This window comes from Pundamilia nyererei, unplaced genomic scaffold (genome assembly GCF_000239375.1).
Source record: "Pundamilia nyererei isolate P.nyererei 1_Seehausen unplaced genomic scaffold, PunNye1.0 scaffold00240, whole genome shotgun sequence".
Taxonomy (NCBI): Eukaryota; Metazoa; Chordata; class Actinopteri; order Cichliformes; family Cichlidae; genus Pundamilia; species Pundamilia nyererei.
Genome location: NW_005187641.1, coordinates 223,897 through 236,012, shown reverse-complemented (window position 1 = coordinate 236,012; position 12,116 = coordinate 223,897). Strand labels below are relative to the sequence as shown.

Sequence of the window (12,116 nt, the reverse complement as noted above, 5' to 3'; positions counted from 1 at the left end):
CCCCCAAGGCCTGCAAAGCCTCATTTAATGGTTCGGTGTCAGATTCGAGCCTTTTTTTAGAGGGTTAAGCATACTGACAGTGAAGCAGCAGTGGGGGGCAGTGATCTATCCCATTGTTTCTGCCCGTCTTGCCCCACTGGGTGCTGGTTCTGGAGGTGTGTATTTCAGCCCAGTTGAATTTCTTGTAATGTGACGAACTCCCCTCCCACTGAGGCAGCTCCCCAGGAGGCCAGAGCTCAACTGGATACGATTTCTATTTGATGAGGCTTTGCAAGCTCCACTGCCCCTTCCTGCAGGGGATCTCTGTGTGCTAACAGAGCCCATCATTTGCGCTCTCATTTCAGTTAATTGATGTGATCTGGCTAATGTGTATGGGCCATTGCTATGACATAGAACCCATGGCATCTGGACTGCTAGATACAGTCTATCTCAAATAAGTTTTTGAAAAGTGGTTAATATAGCTTCAAAATGCTTCAGCTATATAATTACTGTATTACTGAGTCAGTCTTTATATTCTTAGTGTTGTAATGTTGAAACAGATATTTTTATTTGGTTTTTCATTTTTTCTATTGTTCCTCCCTCTGTTATTCTGCCATGTAAACAGGAAATACAAGCCTTTGCACATGCAGTCTATGACCTTCCCAGATCTGTACTACGCTGGTCGATTCAGTCCCTTTGAATGTCCTCCTCCTCCTCGGTTTGAAAAGAAGACAGAGATGGAGGAAACCAAAACAAGGTTTGTTCACATGTTGTTGGCTAACTGTTTGAATAATACTGATTAATATATATATATATTACAAACTGTTTGATTATTTTTCATTTTTGAATAAATGGTTGAAATGATAGTGGAAATAAATTGCACTCCATGAAGAAAGTGTTTTATTCTGTAAAAAATATTTTGAGGGTTCATAATATTTGTATTTTTCTTAATTAGGGTCAAGAAAGTTGAAAGTAGCATTCAAGAAAAATCCCAAAGTAAATCCCCACTTAGTTGTAACCCTTCACCTTGGCGACCACGCAAAAAGGACCCTTCTTACTGTGAATGCTGCCAACAATCATTCACAAATCTGGAAGAGGTAGGAATTTATTTTTTTAAAATTATTATTTAAAGCAAATAGAAGTTGGTTCCTTTGGGTGATTTTGTTCATTTTCATGGTGTGGGTTTTTGTTTTTGTTTTGTTTTTTTGTCCTTGAAGCATTTGCAGTCCAATCAGCACCGCACATTTGTGCTGGATCCTTTGAATTACAGCTTGGTGGATGAGCTTGTGGTTGATATGCTTCCAGAATTTGATCCCAATCCACCCCAGCAAGAAGAACTGAGCAGGTCAGCTTGGATTATGATATATTTTGATATAGATTTATTTATATATATATTTTTTTTTCTGTTTTCAACTGATTGTCTGTATCCTTCTCTAGACTTCCAACTCCTTTGCCTATCCATGATGTCTGTGAACTGGAGCCTCTTTCTGATGCCGAGACGGAGCATACTGTTCAGGCCCTGCGGAGACGAGGTTCATCATTAAATACTCACCTTTCCAGCCCTACCAGGGGTCCTCTTTCCTGTCCAGGCCCTGCCAGTCCATCACCAGGAGTTCAGTTTACCGTCCCAAATCCAGGCACTCAGCCCACTGGCGCTCAGCCTTTCAATCATGTGACAGACTGCCAGCTGCCTGATATGCATCCTCAGGCTTTGAGTCCAGTCATGCCTGTATTAAAACCTGAAGTAGAAGCCCAGGACTCAGTCAATCAACTGCCTGAAATTCAGCGTCTCTCTCCATGTCCCCTCTCTGACCCTTTCTCCCTGCCTCCAGTCCTCAGCCCCCAAGTCCCCTATTCCTACATTATAAATCCTCAAAGTCCTTACTCAGACCCCCCTGTCCTCAGTCCCCAACCATACATCACAGAGGAGCCTGTGGAAGGACAAACTGAGGATGGTGTGTTTACATTTGCCTCAGCATTCACAGATGTTCTCTCCACCCCACCACTTACCTCTGGGGCTGTGACCAATGCAGGAAGAGCAAAAACAGACAACGTTGTTGAGTTTGCTGGGCTTGTGTGTTCTAACAGAGATTTGGAGTGCACCACGCGATCTTCTGGTAGATCTCGTTCCCTTCCTCGTCAGTCAGAAATCGCAGTAAACTCCAAAAAGCGCAGTCGATCTGCCAGCCCTGAATGTAGCAACAGTAAAAGGATGAGGACAACAAAGACTGGTAACAGTGATAGCTGGACGGGACAAAATATTAAACCACCAAAACCACAAAGTGACAATACAGCAAAGAGTGAATGCGCGTTACTCTTGGACAAGCTCCGTTATGAAATCTCTCCGTCTTGTCTCAGTTCAACTGTCTCTTCAACATTTACTACTGTGGATATGTTTGGTTTAAAACAGACTTGTAGTACGTTTTGTTTTCCGAGTGCACAGAATTTAGCTCGATCCTCTGTCAAAATTGACCCGGTTGCCACTCAACCAGTCGACTTCCACACTAATAAATGTCACAGTGGGTTTTCTAGTCAAGAATCTCAGCGTTCAGTATCTCACTCTACCTCAATCTGTATCGAACCAGGCCTCATCCCAGACCTGGCAAAGCTCTCTCCATCATCCTCAGAGTCAGACTGGGACTGTGACCTGCTGTCACAGCTGGGCCCGACCTCAGCTACACCTCTGGCTTCCACTGAACAGAACTGTGAGCTTGACAAGGAACTACTCCACAGGCCGTGTCCCTGGATGCACGACACCAGCTACGAGTCACACCTGCATACTGTCCTTAAGCCATCAACCCCATCCGCCTCAATGTGTGGGGAAGAAAGGGACCCTTTTAGCAGGACTGTGGTACAGATTGTAGAGGTTCAGCACTGACAGCTATTTTCTTGACTTTTTTTGTGAAAGATGCGAAGCACAAACGCCCTTTGTACACTGAATAAATATTTAAAATTGGGGCTTAATTTCAGATTTAATTGTCTTCTGCATTACATGCTGATTAATTTATCCTGCATCTTCCCAAGAATTTGAATCCTGTTGATGATCATGTTCCTCTTGAACCCTCGTTGTGCATAGTCCCCTTAATAGTATTGTGTGTTGTGCTGACTGCAGTCGCTCAGGCAGCTCTGTTCGGGAACTCGTGGCGATACTGAGAATTTAATGAGGCCTTCCTGAAAGGGGGCATTATTCAATTACTGTAAGTGCTGCGTCTGGATCAGGTCCCACATATGCTGGTGTTGATGGTCAAACAGACGAGGCGTTCACAGGGTGGAGGACTGACGAACTGTGAGCCAAATCACCTGATTAATGTCAAAAAGCTCTTCCTGCATTTTGAGGGTGGGCCAGAGGACTGGCTTTGTCAAGGAGAAGCAAGTCAGGTTTATTAGATATACAGTATGAGGTCATCTACCAATAAATACCATTTTTGGACATCTTTGATATGATGAAATGGTCTATAAAGTCCAGAACTCACTGCTGCTTCTAAACATGAAAAAAAGGTCACAATGTGACAAAGGGAATGCAACATGATTTTTGCATATGGAAGTATGTCAGTTGTCTCTGGGAATGTGAATTGAAACCTTGTACAGTGTTTTTTTTTTTAATAAATGTTTTTATTCATAAATATCCCCCCCTCTGTGTGCTTTAAAAAGCTTCTTTTTTTTCCATGTGTGGTGAAGACTTTATAAATGCTGACTGTATGTCAAACTTAAATAAGTGATGGATGAAGCAAGGGCAGCAGCAAGTCGATGTGTCCCGTTTGGCTCATCAGACCAGCTGATATGAACAGTATTTGATATGTTCTCCTCATCCCAGTTTTCATTAATACTAACTGCCCAGTTTTCACCCAACCGATAAGTGAATCATATTATTGCGTATATATAATTCAAATATATTCATTTACATAATTCTTTCGGGATAATGGCTTTAATTCAATATTAATTATAAGAAAATTTATTTATTATTCTAATCGACAGGGCAAAGAAAATACACTTAGCTCATCTGCATTATAAATAATAAACCACTGTTTGAAGTGCATTAGATGGATGGCATGCATTTGAAGTCCTTAAAATAATGCCTGAATCTTGACGGTGATATCAGGTGTTTCCCTTCGGGCTCCCGGGCCCGAGTGCTGGATCCATTAGTGTGTGGGTGGTCCCGTCACGCCCCACGTGCCGCTTGTTTCCTCGCGCAGCCTCACTCAGTAACGAGGCCGGCAGACAGGTGTGTGAAGCCAAGCAGCTCAGGGCAACACGGACACACAAACACCATGTTACCCCAGCCTAGAGGAGGAGGAGCCCCTTCAAGGTGTTTGTAAGCGCCGCAGGCGGACAGGGAGTGAGAAATGCGGGCGTACAACGTGAAGGCACCAAGCTGCTGTGTTTGTTTTCACTGTCAACAACAACAACAAGAGTCCTGCTACAGCTCCGCTCACGGCTGGTGTCGGTTCATTTAACGGCGCTGCACGGAAGAAATCACTGGGACTATGTGAGCATCATGCTCGCGGTGAGATGCCTGCTGTTCGCTACAGTGTACGCACGGTACGCCGAGACAGGTAAGAGGTTCCCACGCTTCAAACACAGAGCCAAATACTCGCGATGTAATAAATAAGTAGGGACATCAAGAAGCTCACGGCCAGTTGTTGATTCTGGTAAGTAAAACTTATAAATGACCTTTTCGCCCCACCTGCGTGCGTGTCCTCTGCAGCTCTGAGAGAATGGGGGAGTCCGGAGGGAAGGCTGCCGCCCGCGGAGGAGGTCGTTCAGCCCAAGCGACTCCTGCAGCAGATCCACACCGAGGAAGAGCTCCTGCACAGCCGACTGGACACCCGGGTCAAGAACCACCCAGCCGGTGAGCAGGTGAGCTTTGCCTGCTTTTGTTACCGCCTTTTTTGTTGCTGTTTTTACACCTGTTGTCCAAACCATCAGAACTGAACACGTCATTTATCGTCATTAGATTTCCATAAATATTAGTTTCTACATTTTCCCCACATTGAGATCAGATTAAGACAAGAAAGACATCAAGAGTAGACCTTGTAGACACCCCCCCAACCAAAACAACCAAGATGTTTTCAAACACTGCCTTTAGTCAAACATCCAGCAGGAACAGTTTCATCAATGATGCAGAAAATCTTAAAAATATAGAGTAGAAAGCGTGTCTGTTAACTGCTCTTAGCAGACTGAAATTAAATTTTTCATATTTTTAGTTATAGTTTTGCTGATGTGGGTCATCTTCATGATATGTAACCAGGTTGTATTAATTTCAGATTAGTTTACTGTGTATAAAGCTGGACACTGACAGTGTAAACCAACCTTTGCTGTTTGCTACAGAGAAAAGATGGAAACTGTGTAATAAATCTGCTCTCTGTCAAGCTTGTTTTTCCCTCTATGCCTTCTCTCCTGAAGTCATCTGTCTGTCACATTTACACCATTCTTTAACACCCCCACCCCCCACACACACACCAGGGCATTAAAAAGGCAGATAAAACACATCCCACCCCCTCAACTTCAGCCTTTTGCTCCTTTCGGCCTCATCAGATGATATTTCACACCTCTACCTGTCCTCTTTTGTTGCCTTTGCTGTAAACGCTGTCAGTCAGCGGCTGTCAGGTCAGTGGATATGACATGGGTTTGACCTTGATGTGCCCCCTGTGGTCAGCGTGTTGTCTCATGATCTCTTTCTGCTGATACCAGAGGTGCCCTTAGACTTGAATTTAGATATGAGATGCAATCAGCAGGCTTACTTTACACTGTGCTAGCTGCTGATCGCTGCACAGTGATTGTTTTTTGTGATTATGCATCGTAAGGATTTAAAGTGGGCCTATTATTCCTGTATCCAGCTTCATATTTTCAGTCTTGGGCTCTACCAAAGTAGCTTTGCATGATTCTCAGTTCAAAATAATCTTTATTTAACTTATACCAGGCAGCTGTGCATCCCTTTAGTTCATCACCTGTCTGAATCGTGCAGGTGTAGCTCCACACTTTGAGCTGGTTGCCCTTCTCAAATAGAAGGTTTGAACTCCAGGTGGACGGGGCTGCTATGTTTAGACCCGTGTGAAGTCTGACCTTTAGTCTTTTACCTGTACACACATTGACGTGAGTATTTGAAGTATATACACAGCATAAAAAAACCAAAAACAAGGAAAAGCTTTGCAGACTCCCCTTAATGTTGCTGTAAAACTGTCCCCAGCTTTAAATTTGTAATTACGAACTGGAAAAAAGATTTTAGTCTGGGATTTCTCCCAGTTTAGAAAAACGTTAATGCTGGCGTTCAGATCAAATGGCCGGTTTAAAACTTACAATAGGGCGGTTTTCAATTGTGGGTACAAAATATAGCTACAATTGCTGTATGTTATTTCCTCTGCTTCCCTGTCTGCTATTGTGCTGCCAATAAAAGCCAAAAATAAGTCTTAAAAGTGCTGATCGCACTTGTGACCTGATGCTCTGAGTTTGACTTTGGACAATGTGGGCCTTCCTAATGAAAAACTCTTATTTGATCTGTGAGTCATAGCTATGAAATCCAGTGCTCATATCCAGTGAAAGTATGAGAATATTTTTAATGAGTAAAGCTCCACTTTAAGTAACAGTACACAGTCATTGTCAGTTCTAAGGTTTTGCGTATGAGGACATAATAAAACCAGTTTAGAAACACTAAGCCAAAATGGAGAAGCAGTGTGTGGAAAGACCAGGTGCACCCCAGGATTCAGTTGCTGTAGAATCACCTTTAGATGCAATAACTTAACTGACCTAACTTTACAATGGTAGGTCAGTCCATTGAAGTTCAGGCATTCATTTATGCACGGCTTTCCTAAGGTCATGCTTGAGGTCTGGATCTCTGTAACACCTTCAGTGTTGATCTCTTTCACCATTCTATTGTAGATTTGTTGCTGTGCTTGGGGTCATTGTCATTTGATGCAATTTCAGTCAAGTTTTAGCTGCCAGACCGATGGCCTCATATTTGACTCCAGAATATTTTTGGTATACGGAGGAGTTCACGGTCGACTCATTGCCTCATGTCCAAGCTCAAATCATCACCCCTCCACCACTGTGCTTGTGGTATGTGGTGTTAGTGTTGATATGCTGTGTTTGGTTTTTGTGCATTACGGCCAAACGTCTCCACTCTAGTCTAATGTTATGTTTTTTGTTTTGTTTTTCTCAGTTCATCTGAGGTTGTAGTTACTGAATTTTTAGACCTGCTAAGTTATTTTTGTAACTGTGGGTAAAAAAACTGTGGGTCCATTTGTATCTGTGGACAACAATGTAACGTGTGAAACTAAACTGTAGTGTGGCCTGAATTATGATCAAAATTTAAATAAGAAAAATATAATAGTGAGAGTGCTAATGGAGCATTTGTATTGCTGCTCACAAGCCCCGTTGTGGTCTTTTATTGTATGGTATATGGACCCAGTGGAGGTTTAGATTGATACTAAGTGGTTTGCTGAGAGTGCAGGGTATTACTAATGAGACCTGCCTTGCTGCTGGCCAGTGAGCACTGACGGGAGCTACTACAGAACTCTCTTTTAATATGGATTGGGCTCACCTTGGAGCAAGGTTAGACGGAGACAGTGAGCCCTCAGCACAGAATTTTATCCAAACGCCGCTGGGTGGATAAGATGTCTCCTCTGGGAAAACATTCGTAAAAAAGGATATTTGTATTGTAATTTTGCTGCTTATATTTCCTCTGCCACCTATAGCTGCTGCAAATCCGCTCTACTTATAAGGATAATCCTTTTATTGTAAGCAAGTTTTAGTCTCTATCCAGGGTCTATAAGGTATCATCTTTCGTTTGAAGTGTAAAACCCTCCGAGGTGAATTTGTGAAACAGCAAAAAGTGTCTGCGTTAGATTTTGACCATATTTTTAAAGTTAAAAAGAAGAAAAATGCCCATACTGCACACTAAATTTGACATCAGCACACGTTACTAAAAGATCAGCAAATGTAGAGGTCAGCTAATTAGTTGGTCGGATCAGATCCAATATTCATCCAATTCTCCTAATTGGGTAGAATAATGTGCACATGTGCTACACTGGCTCAGATGCTGCCACCGCTCTGCGGTGTTGAGAACGTTCCCTCATCCAAAGGAGTACATTTGTGACTCGAGAGGCTCTCCTGAACGAGCAGAATTATGTTTATGAGAGCAATTAGATCTTTAAGATCTTAGCAACATTGCATTTGGGTTTGTTTTGTTGTTGTTTTTTTAAACCCATCATGATTAGCGCAGTATGGCAGCTTCTGTTTTCACTGACACACTGCTAATCAGCTGAGAAGCATTCAAACTGATTTGGGTTCTCATTAAATAAAAAAACAACTCTACAACAGTAATGATGGCTATGACTTCACATGGTGACTTGAAGAATACCTGATGTAATTATACAATAGAGTGGGGTTCTCCCCCCCCCTCCCCCCCAAAATAATGTGGCAGTGACAGTGTCCACTGATGTAGTGATGAAACCACAGGGAAGATGGCTTCAGCATCTTTTAGCTTGAGCTTTGTGTTTTGGTTCATTTGCCCTGGGTGGTTGGCCTCATTTTCAGTCGACTCTTAAAAGTCAGAGTAATGACTTAATGACTACAGAGACAAGTGTTTTGCTGTGGGCTTCATAAAAGCTGGATTTGCCCAAAGGAAGGGAGCATGAAATCTGTTCTGTTTGTCTGATTTGTCTGTTTGTTAGCAGGCTAACATCCACAGTTTTCAAGATGTCATTTAAAATTTTGTGTGACGGTAAATACAAAACAACTGATTTAATTTTGGTGAAAATTGGGTCTAGGTCACACCAAATGTGAAAAGCAGTAAAAACTTTTCTATTAACTATCCCAAAGAGTTGATTCTGTTCATCTGGATGTAACGTTTTCAGTGGGAGAAAGCCGCTGAAAATTTTTTTCATCACTCATCCAAGTGACTCATTCAGTCGTATCTGACTGCAGGTTTCCCCAGCCTTAGAGTACATTTGCTTAATGACTGAAACTAGCAACACTCGCGAACAATGGTTTGTGAGGTCAGTTTCTTGTTCATTAATATGCAAATTGTCATGACCATTGATTACAACTACTCCTCAAAGAGCATTGATCAATGGCCATGAGTATTGTGGCCACTGTGTTAGAACGTCACAGTGGAACTACAACACTACAACAGACTGATGCTGTTACATTGTAATAAAACCAGACTGACGTTAGCGTGTTGTTGTAAAATGATCATAAAATATCAGTTTTATTATGTTAGTATTTGTTGGTATAAAATCAAAGGGGGGGTTACAGGGCAGCACAAATTGTGTACAGAGTATTATGTATGTATGTTGAGAGTGATGAAATTAAGATCAAATGTTTGCAGCGTTCCAGACTGTTTCTCTTTAAGGCACCATAAATGAGAAATGATTTTAAATTCAGTTATTAACTGCAGCCGTCATTTTCTTTACAGTATTTATGTCTTCTTTGGTGTTCACTCCTTCCTCCTTCCCCTTCCCTCACTCTCTTTTAGCCCATCCATTTGGCCCAGAGCAGCTTCTTGGTAAAAGCCTTTGGTACAGCCTTCATACTCGACCTGGAGCTCAACCAGTAAGTCACCGCACACCTGCAAAGCTTACCTCAGGTCCATTAAACATCCCTTTAAGTGGTTCACTGCAATTACTGACATAACTATGTTCAGACTCACACATCATATTACACGAAGTGGGTGCTGGCTAAACATTGATAAATAACAGATGGTGTAGCCATATTCAGACCTAGTCAAGCAGTACACTGAAGTAAAGTGTCCTAATATTGCAGTGAGGTTTAAGTCACAACAAGTCACATCACACCTCTTTTAATACTTATTAATACTTATTGTGACACTGATTTTATTTATTTCTATGAAAGGACCAGTAAGCAAAAATCGAAACCCTTGTAAAAGAATTACTTCAGTACTAGGTCCTTTTTTTTAAGCATTTCTAAGCACTTTTTGTTGTTTTTGCTCCTAATATTTCTCAATCTGTACACTCCAGCAATCTGCTGTCTACAGACTATGTCGAGCGTCACTTTGAGGAAGATGGCCAGCTGTCACAGAATATGGTAGGTTTACAGAAACAGTTTTAACACCGTGGCAAATGTGTTCATAATTAATAATAATCGTAGTTACACCTGCCCTGAAATAAAATAAAAAATAAAAAAAACAGTCCAAGGAGTTGGAGGTTGGGTTTTTTGATGGCTCCAAATTGGTACTAGGTGTGAATGTGAGCATGACTCTTTTCTGTCTTTGTGTCGGCCATGTGACTGACTGCCCAGTGTCAGCTGGGATTGACTTCAACCTCCTGCAACCTAGCAAACTAACATCCTGCTGACAATGGCTTTGACAGTAAACGCTCTCACATCAAACAATTGAGGCTGAAAATGATTTTTGTGGCTGTTTGTAGAAACATTATGGTTCTCCATCCCAGTTTTGAGTATTCCACCTGAATTAAACCAAGAAGAGTCAGTAATTGAGTGACACAACGTTATTTTTTTGTCCAGTCCAGAAATGCCTAAAAAGCATGTGTTTGAACGTCTAGAAATAAGTGTAAATGACTGCAAAATATGTGCTAGCCCAGATGTGTTGTTCCATAACATCTCTTCAGCTTATCAGGTCCACACATTATCCTGGACCTGTGGAAAGGTGTCCAAAAACACCTTTCTGGCTACAGCTGCATGAGCCCTGATGGTTAGATTGTTGACATGGCCCTCTCTGTCATGAATTATAAATTTGAGCAAAATGGCCTTTAATAAATCCAAGACGGGCAGACAGCTTGACTCTCGACAGCCTCTGCGAGACGGTGTCTCTCTGTCTGTATCCTCTCTGCCAAAGAACCACCTGACCAATTGGTAGACGGTTGCCATGGAAACCAGCAGACAGCAGCAGTACCAGTGTGGGCCTACTTTGTGTCATGAGGGGAATTCAAATCATGTGCATTTCCAGAAAGGATTAAATCAGATTTTACAGCCACCTTCTGCCCTGACCTTTGGATAATCCGGGCACAGACATTATATTTGAAGATTATTTCAACGGGTTAAAATCAAAGAAATAAAAAGGCCAAATAATTAAATAGTGCAGGAAGGAGGCATAAAGATTTATCAATGGTCTCAATATGAAACACTATTCACTAATCAAAATGAAGTAAGATCATTAAATTAACCACACAGCCAGACCAATGTCTCTCTTAGTTTGATGTCATTTATCACTTTTTAAATGACTCAGTATTCCATAAATAAATTTATGTCATACTCCAAGTTTTGTTTTTTGTTTTTTGTTTTTTTTAAAGATTCAATTTATAATTTTGATTTTGACTTAAATCAAAATAATAATATCAATAATTGAGTTTTGGTAATGTTGCTGACCCCAAAGATAAAAAGTCTGACAGACCCTACATGTTTACCTTTTTTTTTTTTTTTTCTACCAACTATGTTAAAATTACAATTCTTATAATAATAAGCCAATTTGAGCACGGAATGAGAGAAATGGAGTTGAATAATTACTGCACTAATTTGATTAATAGTGGCCCGGTAATAGATCCCTGGGGAACACCGTAAAATAATCACATTAGAATGGCAGTTTTTGAATGTTGTGCTAATTTAATCTAGAAATACACTTAGATTAAAAACATTTGGAAAAAAAAAAAAAAAAAAAAGATTAAAAACAGGTTTAATGCCATTTATTGTTATTGAAAAGCCCATAAAAGAGTTATGAATATGGTAAAAAATGTATTAGTTTTTTTTTTTTTCCTTATTTTGTCCAGCGAGCCACCATTTTTTTTGGTACCCTTTATAAATTATAATACATAAGGCGGGATTATTATTATTATTATTATTAGTAGTAGTAGTAGTCGTCTGGTCTGTAGTCAATAAATGTTATGAAATGTTAAAAAAAACATCTAAAATGTTAATTTAATTAGTACTTTTGTCAGATTAATTTAGTCACTAGATTTCTATGTCTTAACTGCTTCATTTTTTTGCCTCCAAGCAGCACTAAGAACGTTCATGCAGGCCCCTCCCCTTTCCATCTGCTCTATACTGATTTATTTAGTTTTACAGGGAAGCCAGTAAATTGCCTGTCTTTGTGTGTCACCTTTTTCTCATTGGCCCCTGTGGATCCTGGTTATTCTGCTGAGCTGGTGACTGTCTCATTCAGATGTAAT

The 12,116-nt window shown here is 40.9% G+C and overlaps 2 protein-coding genes across 4 annotated transcripts in view; both read left to right on the top strand.

Moving 5' to 3' along the window:
* The first annotated feature begins 607 nt into the window (after positions 1–607).
* Positions 608–3,141, top strand: LOC102206434 (uncharacterized). Of its 2 annotated transcripts, XM_005749240.1 has the most exons (4): positions 608–736; positions 935–1,076; positions 1,197–1,324; positions 1,417–3,141. In XM_005749240.1, the coding sequence occupies exons 1-4, from the start codon at positions 624–626 to the stop codon at positions 2,855–2,857; spliced, it is 1,824 nt and encodes a 607-aa protein (XP_005749297.1). In that variant the 5' UTR covers positions 608–623; the 3' UTR covers positions 2,858–3,141. The 2 variants fall into 2 exon arrangements, with proteins under 2 accessions (XP_005749297.1, XP_005749298.1); XM_005749241.1 differs by lacking the exon at positions 608–736 and having other exon boundaries at positions 1,009–1,076; positions 1,285–1,324.
* A 952-nt stretch (positions 3,142–4,093) lies between these two features.
* adam11 (ADAM metallopeptidase domain 11) overlaps positions 4,094–12,116 on the top strand; it is a 26,567-nt gene continuing 18,544 nt past the window's right edge. For both annotated transcript variants that reach the window (XM_005749237.2, XM_005749236.1), the window contains exons 1-4: positions 4,094–4,532; positions 4,685–4,836; positions 9,452–9,528; positions 9,954–10,020. In XM_005749237.2, coding sequence (XP_005749294.1) covers positions 4,475–4,532; positions 4,685–4,836; positions 9,452–9,528; positions 9,954–10,020 — 354 coding nt within the window. In that variant the 5' untranslated portion in view covers positions 4,094–4,474. The remainder of the gene's footprint in view (positions 4,533–4,684; positions 4,837–9,451; positions 9,529–9,953; positions 10,021–12,116) is intronic.